General features: G+C 37.0%; 1 protein-coding gene across 1 annotated transcript in view; it reads left to right on the top strand.

Moving 5' to 3' along the window:
* Positions 1-13,200, top strand: part of BUB1B (BUB1 mitotic checkpoint serine/threonine kinase B) — a 67,989-nt gene that overhangs the window by 38,924 nt on the left and 15,865 nt on the right. Inside the window, exons 10-15 of the mRNA XM_007460185.1 lie at positions 2,555-2,667; positions 3,200-3,315; positions 3,898-3,947; positions 5,076-5,136; positions 5,271-5,376; positions 9,184-9,458. Of these exons, the coding sequence (XP_007460247.1) occupies positions 2,555-2,667; positions 3,200-3,315; positions 3,898-3,947; positions 5,076-5,136; positions 5,271-5,376; positions 9,184-9,458 (721 nt within the window). The remainder of the gene's footprint in view (positions 1-2,554; positions 2,668-3,199; positions 3,316-3,897; positions 3,948-5,075; positions 5,137-5,270; positions 5,377-9,183; positions 9,459-13,200) is intronic.

The raw sequence follows: 13,200 nt of genomic DNA, 5'->3' as shown, positions 1-13,200 counted from the left end.
TCCTAGTGTGTGGAGACCTTTCCTCCTTCACAGCTCCCTCCCACTGGTGCAGGTGCCGTCCGTATTCTATTGTCTCTGTTCTTTTGCCCTACCCAGATACGTGGGGAGATTCTTGCCTTTTGGGAGGTCTGAGGTCTTCTGCCAGCGTTCAGTAGGTGTTCTGTAGGAGTTGTTCCACATGTAGATGTATTTCTGGTGTATTTGTGGGGAGGAAGGTGATCTCCGCGTCTTACTCCTCCGCCATCTTTCCACCCTCTTCGGAATTACATTTCTGAACCTTGACTAAGGGAGAAATTCTATAATTTTTACTCTTTCCTTTTCCCAAATGTTATTATTCGTTTAAAAGCTTCTTTTGATTTGTTACCAGCTTTAACAAAGCCAGCTAAATAAACACTCCCTCCTGTCCTACAAGAAGCCGTCTCTGATTCCCCAGCACCCTGGGCTCACCCAACACAGCACCAGCCCACAGTCTGTCAGTCCTGATCTTTATTGACCTCTTGGCTTCATTTGGCACAGTTGATGAAATACTACTTTATGAAATGCTTCTCTTGGCTTCTTCCTTGATCTGTATTCCCATTCAGTTTCCTTTATTCCTGTTCTTCTCATTCAGGACCTCTTCCTGAGGCCCAGGGGAGAGTTCTGAAGTATCCCAATGATCTTTTCTTTCAACAGCTATCTTTAGGTAATAGATTAAATACTGTTTTCAAGCCATGGACTCTCAAATTCTTATCCCCATCCCTGACATTTCACCTGAACCGCAGACTCACATTTAGTTGCCTGCATCTATTGGCTATCCTAATAGACATTTTAAACTCAACCTAACCAAAAATAGTTACTGGGACTTCCCTGGTGGTCCAGTGACTAACACTCTGCACTCCCAATGCAGCGGGCCCTGGTCCGATCTCTGGTCAGGGAATTAGATCCCACGTGCTGCAACTAAGGGTTTGCATGCCGCAACTAAATATCCTACATGCCTCAACTAAAAGATCCCACATGCCGCAAGGAAGATCCTGCATGCTGCAACTAAGACCTGGTGCAGCCAAATAAATACTTTAAAGAAAAACAAAGTTAGTGATTTCTGTCACAAGCCACACCCCAATATGCAAATGTACCACAGGCTTCCCTATCTCAATAAAAGGCATCCCCATGCACTCAGTTGGTTCAAGCCAAAAAAAGTCCAGAAGTCATCTCTGATCCCTCTTTCTTTACCATTCCCCCACATCTAATGAATAAGCCTATCAACTTTACCACCAAGAAATTTCATAAATCTTTCATTTATCACCATTCCCATTATTACCTCAATCAAAACCACAGTCTTTTAGCTGGACTACTGCAATTAGACTTTCTGCCCTCATTCTGGCCTTAACACAGTCCATTTTATTCATGGCAAATTATCTTTTTTAAAAAGTCAGATCATCCACTTCCCTGGTGGCACAGTGGTTGAGAGTCTGCCTGCCGATGCAGGGAACACGGGTTCGTGTCCCGGTCCGGGAAGATCCCACATGCCGCGGAGCGGCTGGGCCCTTGAGCCATGGCTGCTGAGCCTGCGCGTCCGGAGCCTGTGCTCCGCAACGGGAGAGGCCACAACAGTGAGAGGCCCGCGTACCACAAAAAAAAAAAAGAAGTCAGATCTTGTCACTCCTTTATTTAAAATTCTCCAGTGTTTTTTCATTGTCTTAGAATGCAGTACAGCGTCTTTACCCCTATGTGATTTGGCCGTTGCCTACCTCTCCAACCTCATCTTTTACTTTGCTTCCTCTGTCTGTGCTACAACCATGTTGGCCTTTTGGATCCTTAAACACAATAATCTTGTTCCTGCATTAGGACCTTTGTGCCAGCTAGTCCTTTGGCCTAAAATCTTTCCCCAGATCTTTATATGACTGGCCCCTTGTCATCCAGGTTACAGCTTTCTAATGTAACTTTCTTAGATGATCTTCCCTGATCTCTGGTATTAAGTAGCCCCTGACCTCCATCCCCCTACCCACTGACACATTCTCACATCACCTATTTAGTTTTATTTTTAAAACTGATTTTTCTTGTTAATTTCTGTGTTTGTCCCAAATTGAACGTTAGCATCACATGACCAAGGACTTTGTATTATGTACCACTAAAACCTAAATTCTTAAAGTTGTGCTTGGCACATAATAGATATTCTATTTTTTATTGACTGAATAAATAATAGAGACCTTGGGGCTTCCCTGGTGGTGCAGTGGTTGAGAGTCCGCCTCCCGATGCAGGGGACATGGGTTCGTGCCCCAGTCAGGGAAGATCCCACCCGCTGTGGAGCGGCTGGGCCCGTGAGCCATGGCCACTGAGCCTGCGCGTCCAGAGCCTGTGCTCCACAACGGGAGAGGCCACAACAGCGAGAGGCCCGTGTACCGCAAAAAAAAATAATAATAATAGAGACCTAGACGTCAAGTTGAGGGCTTTGCTGCATTTGTATCATTCTCATCTGTAATATTAACATACATTGAGGACATGATCCCCAAAGACAGTTTTTGACAGGATAAATTGCTATGAGGAGTAATGCCTCAGCCAACTTCACTGTTTCTAGCTGAGCTACTGACCAGTGCAGAGAAGAGGGCAGAAATGCAGAAGCAGATTGAAGAGATGGAGAAGAAGCTAAAAGAAATCCAAACTACTCAGCAAGAAAGAGCAAGTGATCAGGTCATTCTCTTTTTCAATACGTACAACTAATGCTTATTGAAACAAATTTAAACAATATAAAAATATAGAAAGTAAAAAGTCCTGTCAGACCCACTCAGTTTCTGATAGTTTCTTCGCTATTAGTATCAGTAAAGTTGAGCAGGAAAGTAATTTTAACAGGTGACTTCAAATGGAATTTGCGGCGTATAAGTGATGCAATTTATTGACTATTGACTTCTTAGTTATACTCTAAATCACTATTCTGTTACTTCTTACTTTAGATTTTTATTCTAGTTATGTTCCATTAAAGTGAGATTAGCTAAAGAAATTTAGTGTGTATTTCCGTGCCACTACTCAGTTGAGTACAACAGTACCAGTTTATACTGGGAACGTAAATTATTAGGAAGAACTTTTGTGGTACAGACATTTTATATGGTTAATATATGTCTAGGGGAAGAGTATAGTAAAGTTAATTTTGGCACTAAAACTTGAGAATAGGTAGCATTTTCTGTATAGGAGGGACACATTGATTTTGTTTATTTAATGCAAATAGCAAGAAGAGAAGATGTCTACAAAGGAGACAGCTGAACTGCGAATTGTTTCAGAGTCTCAGGAAATACCAGGAATGGCTCTATGCAATTCTGTTTGCCCAGTAAACTCTTGTGCCAGGTAGGACCGCATTGGTGGGAGGGATGGTGCTTATAGGAGGGCATCTAGAACCGACCTTTGACTCTCTAGTGACTTGAAGTCTTCTTAACTTTTATAGTATTGAGACATGATATTTCCAAGTCTTTGTCACAACATAAGCTTTGATGCTGTTGAGGGAGGTCTGGGTGCTGGCTTTTTTCCATTAAAAAAAATACATGTTTCTTATAAAAACAACCAAATAATTTTTTAAATGATAATACCACCCATTTCTACTACCAAGAGATGACTAGTATTAACATTGATATATTCTTATTTGTTGTTTTGGTTTTGTTTTATAAAAATGAAAGCTTACCATTTTGTAATCTGCTTATACTGTTAATGTAACTTAATGTAACTTAACATCTGTTATCAAATATAATTCTATGACAATTTTAATGACTGAAGGTTCTATCTTAAAGAATTTGGTTTAATGGTACTAGAATATTTTCTTTATCTTAGAGTGAAGAAGATTATATTTAATAAAAAGACCTCTTGGACTTTTAAGAATTAAATAATTCTTTCTGTGGGTACTAAGCACATGTTTTAAAACAAATTTCTTCACAGGGAAACTTCACTTGCAGAAAACATTTGGCAAGAACAGCCTCATTCTAAAAGTGAGTTTTATTTGACAATCTCATAAAGAACTTACTTATACAAATGCATTATGTAATAAGTGTAAATACTTTTCTTGATTGTGGTAAAAGGATTTGAAAGAAAGCAGAGAGAGGGACTAAGGTACTGTTATATTTGAATCATGAAATTCAGTTATAAGCATATGATTCAAGATATGTTAGACATTTGAAAGAATATTTTTATAAAATAACTCATTGCTTTAAAATATTTGGTTTAAATGTAATTTAAATTTATACTAACTACAAAATAATCTTCCACTTTAGTTAGTGTACTCTAGCTAAGCATATCAGTAGTACCCAGCAGCCAAGAGTGGAAAGTGGTTTTTTGGAAGAATGAGGGGGGAAAGCTTAAAACTAAAGCTATTTTATATTCAAATTTGTTGTCTTTTCAGAAACATGTTAAAAGTGGTAAAAACATGAATATCCATCTATAAGTAGTTTAAAAAATTCAGTAGAATCTGATTAAACCTCTAATTCTAACCATTAATTTATAGGAAATGCAAAGCATAGAAGAACATGTGAAACAATATAATTGGCAAAAAATCCAGCATTATGGGGCAAACAACCCCATTTCTATAATAAAATATTAATAGCAAAAACAAAAACCCTATAAAATAAAAGCAATTTAAGAGGCATTTCAACTAGTCACAGTGTGTGAATCTACTTTGCATTCCTAATTCAAACTTTCTAAAAAGTTTTGGTAAAATGTGAAACCTCTGACTGGGTATTTGAATACAGAAATTGTTAATTCTATAGGTATGATCATGTTTTGAGATTATGCCTTTTAAAAAGAGGCTATCTCTTTAAGAAATATGTACTAAAATATTTACATATGCAATGATACGGTGTTTTGTATTTGCTTCAGAATAATCCAGAATTGGGTTAGGTTTGGGGGAGTAGTAGTGGGAAATAAAGATGACACAAGATCATCCATGTTTAGGTAATTGTTATTAAATGATGTCTACTTTTATGTATTTGAAATTATTTATTATAAAAGATAAACAAAATTGTCTTTATGCTTTCAAACAGCAAACATGTTAATTGACCTAGTTGTCTTGAAGAGTAGGGCATTTACTCTTAAGAGTGTAAATTTAGTCTCTCTTTCTATAGGTTCCAGTGTACCTTTCTCCATTTTTGATGAATTTCTTCTTTCAGAAAAAAAGACTATCAGGTTTGAGGAGTTTTTTGGTTTTGTTTTGTTTTGACTATTAAAAGTTTTCTATTATTATAAATGAGGATGAAATAGGGGGTTACTGTTATCTATGTTAAGAGAAAAATTGCTAAATGAAATATGTCTTTTTCCAGTCCTTCTGCAGATCCCCCACGGGTTTTAGCCCAAAGAAGACCCCTTGCAGTTCTCAAAACTTCAGAAAGCATCACCTCAAATGAGGGTGCATCTCCAGATGTTTGTGTAAGGAGCAATATCCCTAAGTTTATATAAATGGACTAGTGGATAGTTTCATTCAATTCTCACAAAAGTTTAGGGTTAAAATGAAAATTACTGGCTTGAAATAAGCACATGAAAAGACGCTCAAAACCATCTGTTATCAGAGAATGAAAATCAAAACCACAGTGAAATGTTGCACACATGCTCTAGGATGGCTATAATCAAAAAGACAAAATAACAAGTGTTGGTGAGGATGGGAAGTAACTAGAACCCTCATACTTTGCTGGTGAGAATGTGAAATGATGCATCCTCTTTGGAAAACAGTTTGGCAGTTCTTCAAAATGTTGAACATAGAGTTACCATATGATCTAGCAATTCCCTCCTAGGTATATATCCAAAAGAATTTAAAACATATCTTCACACAAAAAACTTTACATGAATGTTCATAGCAGCATTTTTCATAATAGCCAAAAACTGGAAACAACCCAGTGTTCGTCAACTGATGCATGGATAAACAAAATGTTGTGTATCCATACAATGGAATATTATTCAGCCATAAGAAGGAATGAAGTACTGATATATCTTACAACATGAATGAACCTTGAAAACACTGCTAAAATGAAGCCACACACAAAAGAACACATATTGTACGATTCCATTTATGTGAAATGTCCAGAATAGGCAAATCCATAAAGACAGAAAGTAGATTAGGGATTTCCAGGGGATTAGGGAGAGAGTGGGTTGGAAAGTGACTACAAATGGATATGGTGTTTCTTTTTGAGGTGATGAAGATGTTCTGGAGTTAGATAATGGTGATGGTTGCAAAGCCCTATGAATATACTAAAACCCACTGAAATGCACACTTTCAAAGGGTGAAGTTTTTGGTATGTTAATTATATCTCAGTTTTTTAAAGTGGGGAAAAATCACTGCCTTGAAAGCCAAGGATCTTATAAAATGTTTATGAAACATTGGCAATGAAAGAGTTATGTGAACCAACCTTTTTTTTTTTTTGTAGTAATGTTTTATTTTAATCACTGTGGACTAGTGACATGATAATACTTAGTTAGGATAAAAAAAGACCCTGTATAGACATTCAAGACAAAGTAAATAAACTTTATCAGTGACATTTCATTGAAGTCTTAAACCAGCATCTGGAAACTTGTCTTGAGATTGAAGGGAACTGAGTATGTTTAATCTGAAGACTTTTAAGGGGAGACATGATCAGTAGCTACAGTGATTTAAAACACTGATTTAAAACAGTATATTCTCCACATCCTAGGGAATGACTCAAACATGTTTTTGTTTACTTATTTATTGAGGTATATTTTATATTCATAAACTGCACAAATATTAATTTTTATATATGTGAATATCTGTGCGGTCTTCACCCATGTCAAGATACAGAAAATTTCCAGCAACCCAGAGGAACCTCGGGAGCCATTTATGACTAAAGGTGCTCAGGCCCCATTCCAACTATACTGAATTGGAATTTCCAGGGATAAAACCCAAGCATGTATTTTTATTTGTTTTAAATAGTTTCCCAGGTAATTCTAATATAGGTAATCCACTGACTGCTATGAAAAGATTATGATGTAGAAGAGTAAGTTTTACATATTGTGTTCTGGAGAATACCACCAGAGAACAGGTGAATAGGCTAGATTTGGAGGTAGTGGTTCTAGGTTCAGCTGTTCAAGGATGGACTAAATTATTAAAGGGGTAAATCTCAATCTAGTTTTTTTGTCTTAAACCTTTTACTTGAATTTTGTTAATAGGTACCTACCAGGATTCTTTCCCCTACAAAAAAAAAAATTTTAAGTGTCTAAACTAATAGGGCCATAAGTAGAATTTGCATAAAATGTATTCTTAGACTGCAGACATCTATTTTACTCTAATCTTACAATTTTTTAGTTTCACTTATTGTTTCTTCTAGATGTATCTCACCTATATTAAATGTTGAGTCAGAAATTCAGAGTATATATCATATTGATAATGATCTAGAAAATTAATATCTAGTATCTATAAGGGTTAAATGAAATAGGCACTTTTGTGTACTTCAGGTAAATGTATAAAGTGGTACAATCCCTCTGAGGGCAGTATGTATAAAGACACTTAGTGTTCAATTACCTTTTTGACCTGATAGTTCTACTTTTATGAATTATTCCTAAGGAAGTTAACATATTCTTAAAGATTTAAATTTATAAGAATATTTAAAATATTCTATGACAGTGAAAAACAGGGGATAACCTAAAACATTTGGTCAACTTCTGATAAACCCACAATGTTACCATCATGTTTCTAAAGAATTTTTAATAGCACAGAAAATGTACTAAAAAATGTAATGAGAAGGAATAATATAGACTAGCATAGATGCCATAATTTCACTTGTTTTAAAACCTCTTTTTTAAATGCATAGAATATGCTTGTGCATGTATCCTACCAGATGCATATGGTCATAGCAGTTGCCTCTGGGGAGTAGTAACTGGAGTGGAGACGTCAGGGGGAATCAAGTGTGGACAGGAGACTTTTTCACTATATATCCTTTTAAACTAGTTGACTTTTTATTTTTATTTAATTATTTATTTAACCCTCCCTATCCCACCCCTCCAGACAGCCACAAAGAACCGAGCCGGTTTCCCTGTGCCATGCGGCTGCTTCCCACTGGCTATCTACCTTACGTTTGTTAGTATATATATGTCCATGTCTCTCTCTCGCCCTAACACACCTCACCCTTCCCCCTCCCCATATCCTCAAGTCTGTTCTCCAGTAGGTCTCTGTCTTTATTCCTGTTTTACCCCTAGGTTCTTCATAACATTTTTTTTTCTTAAATTCCATATATATGTGTTAGCATACGGTATTTGTCCTTCTCTTTCTGACTTACTTCACTCTGTATGACAGACTCTAGGTCTATCCACCTCATTACAAATAGCTCAATTTCGTTTCTTTTTATGGCTGAGTAATATTCCATTGTATATATGTGCCACATCTTCTTTATCTATTCATCCGACGATGGGCACTTAGGTTGTTTCCATCTCTGGGCTATTGTAAATAGAGCTGCAATGAACATTTTGGTACATGACTCTTTTTGAATTTTGGTTTCCTCAGGGTATATGCCCAGTAGTGGGATTGCTGGGTCATATGGTAGTTCTATTTGTAGTTTTTTAAGGAACCTCCATACTGTTCTCCATAGTGGCTGAACCAATTCACATTCCCACCAGCAGTGCAACAGTGTTCCCTTTTCTCCACACCCTCTCCAGCATTTATTTAAACTAGTTGACTTTTTAAAACTATATACCTGTATTACTTTTAAAGACAAAGGCGTATTTTTTTTTATGGCGACAGAGGCGTATTTTAAATGTTTTCCATTATTTTATACTTTTTTTCCCATATTTTCTACCATGATCATGAATTACCTTTAAGAAATAAAATAGAAATTAAACACTTGTCAAAGAAAAAGACTTAAAAGCTAGGAGGATAGCAGATTATTGGAACATATTCTAGGCCAAAGCCAGAAGAAAAATAGCATTAGTCCTCTAGTTCCTAGGTGAAATTGGTTGGGAAAAAAACATTGTCCAGTATTTTTCCTTTGTATGGAGAATCCTCACAGTGTATTTTTTGATGAAATATAATTTGCTGTTTTCATAATACAAAACCTTTTTCCTCAAATGTAATGATGTGCTTTTTAAATTTGTCTTTCTCTAGAGATTCTGATATGATGCTTTTGCACCCTGTGTTAAAAATCACTTATCTAATATGTATCTCTTTCACTAAAAAAGATAGGCCATTCATATGCTCACTGAAATGTTTGAGCTAAGTTTTTTGTGGTTTTTCAGGATGAATTTACAGGAATTGAGCCCTTGAGTGAGGATGCTATTATCACAGGTTTCAGGAATGTAACTATTTGTCCTAACCCAGAAGACACTTGTGACTTCGCTAGAGCAGCTCATTTTGCATCCACTCCTTTTCATGAGGTAATATCCTTGAAGGATCTCCCTTCTGATCCTGAGAGACTGTTGCAGGAAGAGGACCTAGATGTGAAGACTTCTGAGGACCAGCAAACTGCTTGTGGCACTATCTACAATCCAACTCTCAGCATCAAGAAGCTGAGGTGACTGGTGATTATAGGTTGTACAAATCAGGTTGTTTGAGGGCTTTCTTATTCTGTGTGTGCTTGTCAGTTATAGCAATCAATTATGAAGCTTTTACTACCTGCTGGGTACTGTGCTAAGTGCTTTACCTGACAGCTGGGCTCCTCCAGATAAAATGTTAATGGGATTTAGTAACTGATTTGATTCTAAGGGTTAAAAGTAAATTTTGCCGGTTATGGTATCTTTGAGGAAACTCAGCAAAGTGTACCTGATTGGTAGAGACGAGGCATTTATTTTTCCTTTAATATTGAGGTTAAAATAATGGTAGAGTAGGTTGATGCTAATTTCAAATAGGCAATACATGTTTTTGGTTTTTTTTTAACATCTTTATTGGAGTATAATTGCTTTACAGTGTTGTGTTAGTTTCTGCTGTACAACAGAGTGACTCAGCTACATGCACACGTGTATCCCCATATCCCCTCCCTCCTGTGTCTCCCTCCTACCCTCCCCATCCCACTGCTCCAGGTGGTCGCAAAGCACTGAGCTAATCTCCCTGTGCCATGAAGCTGCTTCCCACTAGCTATCTATTTTACATTTGGTAGTGTATACGTGTCAGTGCTACTCTCCCACCTCGTCCCAGCCCACCCTTCCCCCTCTCCATGTCCCCAAGTCCACTCTCCACATCTGTGACTTTGTTCGTGTCCTGCCCCTAGGTTCATCAGAACCATTTTATTTTTTAGATTCCATATATATATGTTAGCATACAGTATCTGTTTTTCTCTTTCTGACTTGTATCACTTTGTATGACAGACTCTAGGTCCACCCACCTCACTACAAATAACTCAATTTCATTTCTTTTTATGGCTGAGTAATATTCCATTGTATATATGTGCCGCATCTTCTTTATCCATTCATCTGTCAATGGACATTTAGATTGCTTCCATGTCCTGGCTATTGTAAATAGTGCTACATTGAACATTGTGGTACATGACTCTTTTTGAATTATGGTTTTCTCAGGGTATATGCCCAGTAGTGGGATTGCTGGGTCATATAGGAGTTCTAGTTTTAGCTTTTAAAGGAAGCTCCATACTGTTCTCCATAGTGGCTGTATCAATTTACATTGCCACCAACAGTGCAAGAGGGTTCCCTTTTCTCCACACCCTCTCCAGCATTTATTGTTTGTAGATATTTTGATGATAGCCATTCTGACCAGTGTGAGGTGATACCTCACTGTAGTTTTGATTTGCATTTCTCTAATGATTAGTGATGTTGAGCATTCTTTCATGTGTTTTTTGGCAATCTGTATATCTTCTTTGGAGAAATGTCTATTTAGGTCTTCTGCCCATCTTTGGATTGGGTTGTTTGTGTTTTTGATATTGAGCTACATGAGCTGCTTGTATATTTTGGAGATTAATCTTTTGTCAGGTGTTTCATTTACAATTATTTTCTCCCATTCTGAGTGTTGTCTTTTCGTCTTGTTTATGGTTTCCTTTGCTGTACGAAAGCTTTTAAGTTTCATTAGGTCCCATTTGTTTATTTTTGTTTTTATTTCCATTTCTCTAGGAGGTGGGTCGAAAAGGATCTTGTTGTGATTTATGTCATAGAGTGTTCTGCCTATGTTTTCCTCTATGAGTTTTATAGTGTCTGACCTTACATTTAGGTCTTTAATCCATTTTGAGTTTATTTTTCTGTATGGTGTTGGGAAGTGTTCTAATTTCATTCTTTTACATGTAGCTGTCCAGTTTTCCCAGCACCACTTATTAAAGAGGCTGTCTTTTCTCCATTGTACATTCCTGCCTCCTATGTTCTTGGAAGCAAAGATAAGGTGACCATATGTGCGTGGGTTTATCTCTGGGCTTTCTGTCCTGTTCCATTGATCTATATTTCTGTTTTTGTGCCAGTACCATACTGTCTTGATTACTGTAGCTTTGTAGTATAGTCTGAAGTCAGGGAGCCTGATTGCCCCAGCTCCGTTTTTCTTTTGCAAGATTGTTTTGGCTATTTGGGGTCTTTTGTGTTTCTGTACAAATTGTGAAATTTTTTGTTCTAGTTCTTGGAAAAATGCCATTGGTAGTTTGATAGGGATTACATTGAATCTGTAGATTGCTTTGGGTAGTATAGTCATTTTCACAAAGTTGATTCTTCCAATCCAAGAACATAGTATATCTCTCCATCTGTTTGTATCATCTTTAATTTCTTTCATCAGTGTCTTATAGTTTTCTGCATACAGGTCTTTGTCTCCTTAGGTAGGTTTATTCCTAGGTATTTTATTCTTTTTGTTGCAGTAGTAAATAGGAGTGTTTCCTTAATTTCTCTTTCAGATTTTTCGTCATTAGTGTATAGGAATGCAAGAGATTTCTGTGCATTAATTTTGTATCCTGCTACTCTACCAAATTCATTGATTAGCTCTAGTCGTTTTCTGGTAGCATCTTTAGGATTCTCTATGTATAGTATCATGTCATCTGCAAACAGTGACAGCTTTACTTCTTCTTTTCCCATTTGGATTCCTGTTATTTCTTGGTCTTCTCTGATTGCTGTGGCTAAAACTTCCAAAACTATGTTGAATAAGAGCAGTGAGAGTGGGCAACCTTGTCTTGTTCCTGATCTTAGTGAAAATGCTTTCAGTTTTTCACCATTGAAGATGATGTTGGCTGTGGGTTTGTCATATATGGCCTTTATTATGTTGGGGAAACTTCCCACTATGCCTACTTTCTGCAGGGTTTTTATCATAAATGGGTGTTGAATTTTGTCAAAAGCTTTCTCTGAATCTATTGAGATGATTGTATGGTTTTTCTCCTTCAATTTGTTAACATGGTTTATCACATTGATTGATTTGCGTATATTGAAGAATCCTTGCATTCCTGGAATAAACCCCACTTGATCATGGTGTATGATCCTTTTAATGTGCTGTTGGATTCTGTTTGCTAGTATTTTGTTGAGGATTTTTGCATCTATGTTCATCTGTGATATTGGCCTGTAGTTTTCTTTCTTTGTGACATCCTTGTCTGGTTTTGGTATCAAGGTGATGGTGGCCTTGTAGAATGAATTTGGGAGTGTTCCTCCCTCTGCTATATTTTGGAAGAGTTTGAGAAGGATAGGTGTTAGCTCTTCTCTAAATGTTTGGTAGAATTCACCTGTGAAGCCATCTGGTCCTGGGCTTTTGTTTGTTGGAAGATTTTAAATCAGTTTCAATTTCAGTGCTTGTGACTGGTCTGTTTATATTTCCTATTTCTTCCTGGGTCAGTCTCAGGAGGTTGTGCTTTTCTAAGAATTTGCCCATTTCTTCCAGGTTGTCCATTTTATTGGCATAGAGTTGCTTGTAGTAATCTCTCATGATCCTTTGTATTTCTGCAGTGTCAGTTACTTCTTTTTCATTTCTAATTCTATTGATTTGAGTCTTCTCCCTTTTTTTCTTGATGAGTCTGGCTAATGGTTTATCGATTTTGTTTATCTTCTCAAAGAACCAGCTTTTAGTTTTATTAATCTTTCCTATTGTTTCTTTCATTTCTTTTTCATTTATTTCTGATCTGGTCTTTATGATTTCTTTCCTTCTGCTAACTTTGGGGTTTTTTGGCTCTTCTTTCTCTAATTGCTTTAGGTGTAAGGTTAGGTTGTTTATTTGAGATTTTTCTTGTTTCTTGAGGTAGGATTGTATTGCTATAAATTTCCCTCTTAGGGCTTCCCTGGTGGCGCAGTGGTTGAGAGTCCGCCTGCCGTTGCAGGGGATGCGGGTTCGTGCCCCGGTCTGGGAGGATCCCGCGT

The sequence above is a fragment of the Lipotes vexillifer genome, unplaced genomic scaffold, assembly GCF_000442215.2.
Source record: "Lipotes vexillifer unplaced genomic scaffold, Lipotes_vexillifer_v1.1 scaffold408, whole genome shotgun sequence".
Taxonomy (NCBI): domain Eukaryota; kingdom Metazoa; phylum Chordata; class Mammalia; order Artiodactyla; family Lipotidae; genus Lipotes; species Lipotes vexillifer.
The sequence above is the reverse complement of the archived record's forward strand: the minus strand, read 5'-3'. Positions and strand labels throughout refer to the sequence as shown.